Consider the following 2,138-nt stretch of genomic DNA (forward strand, 5'->3'; position numbering starts at 1 on the left):
ATGACCAGCAGCAGCAGCAGCAGCAGCAGCAGTTGCTGCTGCTGCTGCTGCTGCTGCTGCTGTGCTGCTGCTGCTGCTGCTAACACAGACCCCACTCTCTCTCGGCCCCTGCTCAGCAGCAGCTGCTGCTGCTGCTGCTGCTCCCTTTTTTACTTTTGTTGATTTTTTTCTGTTTGTGAATTTATGGTTTCCATTAAAAACACAAAGAGCGACGCAGAGCCCCTTTTTAGCTGCAGACACCAGCAGCAGCAGCTGCTGCAGCAGCAACAGCAGCAGCAGCAGCTGCTGCAGCAGCAGAAGTAGCAGCAGAAACAGCAGTAACTGCGAATTTTTGAGCTGCACTTGCTGCTGCTCCTGCTGCTACTTGCTGCTGCTCAACCCCTTAGCCTCTGCACGTGTGTAGGAGGCACGGCAGCAGCAGCAGCAGCAGCAGCAGGAACAGCAGCAGCAGCAGCAACAGCAGCAGCAGCTGGAGGAGTAACAATATCTCTTCATCAGCTGCTGCAGGGAGAGTCTTACTGTAGGTGCAGCTGCTGCTGCTGCAGCTACGGCTGCTGCAGCAGCAGCTGCTGCAGTCACTACTCCTACTTCTACAGCTGCTGCTGCTGCTGCTGCTGCTGCTGCTGCTGCTGCTGCTGCTGCTGCTCTCGAAGGCGATGCAATGCGGCGCCTCCCCTCCTTTGTGCCCCTCCCAGGGCAGCTCATAGAGCCGCTGGAGGCTTACTGCAGGTACACCCCCTGCTGCTGCTGCTGCTGCTGCTGCTGCTGCTGCTGCTGTTGTTGTTGTTGTTGTTTGCTGTTCATGCTGCTGTCTGCCGCTGCTGCAGCTGCTGCAGCTGATGCAGCTGCTCTCTGACCGCCTTGGGTGCTATCAAGGGGCCCCTAGGGGCCCCCCAGGGGCCCCCCAGGGGCCCCCCAGGGGCCCCCCAGGGGCCCTCTAGGGGCCCCTTAGGGGAGCCGTCTTCAGCAGCAGCAAGCCTTTGGTTGCTGCAGTTCGTGTGTTGTTTCTTGTCTGTCTCATTGTGCCTATAGTGTAGCTGCTGCTGCTGCTGCTCCTGCTGCTGCTCCTGCTGCTGCTGCTGCTGCTGCTGATGCTGCTGCTGCTGCTGCTGCTGCTGCTGTGTGTGCAGCGAGCAGTTTGGGTGGCTGCAGTGTTCTGAGATAGCTCATGTCTTCGCGGAGCTGCAGCGGCTGAGAGACGCCGTCATCGCTGTCCTCACTCGTAAGCAGCAGCAGCAGCAGCAGCAGCTACAGCAGCAGCAGCAGCAGCAGCAGCAGCAGCAACAGTTGTAGCTGTAGTAGTAGTAAAGATTCGATCCGACCGCCTTGTAGAAACTGTGCGTTTTACTTCTCTCTCTTGCTGCTGCTGCTCTTGCTGCTGCTGCTGCTGCTGCTGCTCTCGCTGCTGCTGCTGCTCTCGCTGCTGCTGCTGCTGCTGCTGCTGCTGCTCAGCAAGGAGTGGTTCTGAAGAAGCAGCAGCTCGATTGACAGCATATGGCTGTCTCCTTCGTGCTGTCTCCTCTCGCTTGTCTTTGGGTTTTTGTGGGGCCCCCAGCAGCTCTGTCTTGCGGCTGCAGCTGCCGTGGCGTTCTCCTTTTTTCTACCCCAGCAGCAGCAGCAGCAGCAGCAGCAGCAGCGGCAGCGGCGGCGGTTTGTGGAGCAGCAAGGGGGCGGGTGCAGCAGCAGCAGCAGCAGCAGTACGCAGTGTATATACACTCGAAGAAGAAATCTGCTGCTGTCTCTGCGCCCTGGGGGCGCTGCAGCACAACAGAGCTGTGCTGCTGCAGCGGGGCAGCAGCAGCAGCAGCAGCAGCAGCAGCAGCAGCAGCAGCTATAAGGAGGCGGTTAGGGGTTTCTCTCAGGTTTGTTTGTTGCTGCTTGTCTTTGTTTTCTTTCTTTTGTTTTGTTCTTTCTTTCTTTGTTTGCTTTTCTTTGTTTTGTTTTTTGTTTTTTTGTTTTTTTTTGTTTTTTTTTTCTGTCTCTTCTCTGTCTCCTTTCTGTCTCTGTCTCCTCTTTGTTTTTGTTTCTCTCTTTGTCTCTCTGCGTTATGCTCCCTCTGCTGCTGTTGCTGCTACTCCTGCTGCTGCTACTGCTGCTGCTGCTGCTGCTGCTGCTGCTACTCCTGCTGCTACTGCTGC

The 2,138-nt window shown here is 56.9% G+C and overlaps 2 protein-coding genes across 2 annotated transcripts in view; both read right to left on the reverse strand.

Annotated features, from left to right (window-relative positions):
* EMH_0034510 (uncharacterized protein) overlaps positions 1-705 on the reverse strand; it is a gene marked incomplete at both ends in the record, with an annotated part of 2,001 nt that extends 1,296 nt beyond the window's left edge. Inside the window, one exon of the mRNA XM_013494875.1 lies at positions 520-705. Within this exon, the coding sequence (XP_013350329.1) occupies positions 520-705 (186 nt within the window). The remainder of the gene's footprint in view (positions 1-519) is intronic.
* A 95-nt stretch (positions 706-800) lies between these two features.
* Positions 801-1,494, reverse strand: EMH_0034520 (uncharacterized protein; the record flags this gene model as incomplete). The annotated part of the gene is made up of 2 exons (XM_013494876.1): positions 801-1,146; positions 1,349-1,494. 2 exons carry the CDS (start codon positions 1,492-1,494, stop codon positions 801-803), a joined length of 492 nt encoding a protein of 163 aa, XP_013350330.1.
* Positions 1,495-2,138: the final 644 nt, after the last annotated feature.

Source organism: Eimeria mitis, genomic scaffold, assembly GCF_000499745.2.
Source record: "Eimeria mitis Houghton genomic scaffold, Emh_scaff1317, whole genome shotgun sequence".
Classification (NCBI taxonomy): Eukaryota; Apicomplexa; class Conoidasida; order Eucoccidiorida; family Eimeriidae; genus Eimeria; species Eimeria mitis.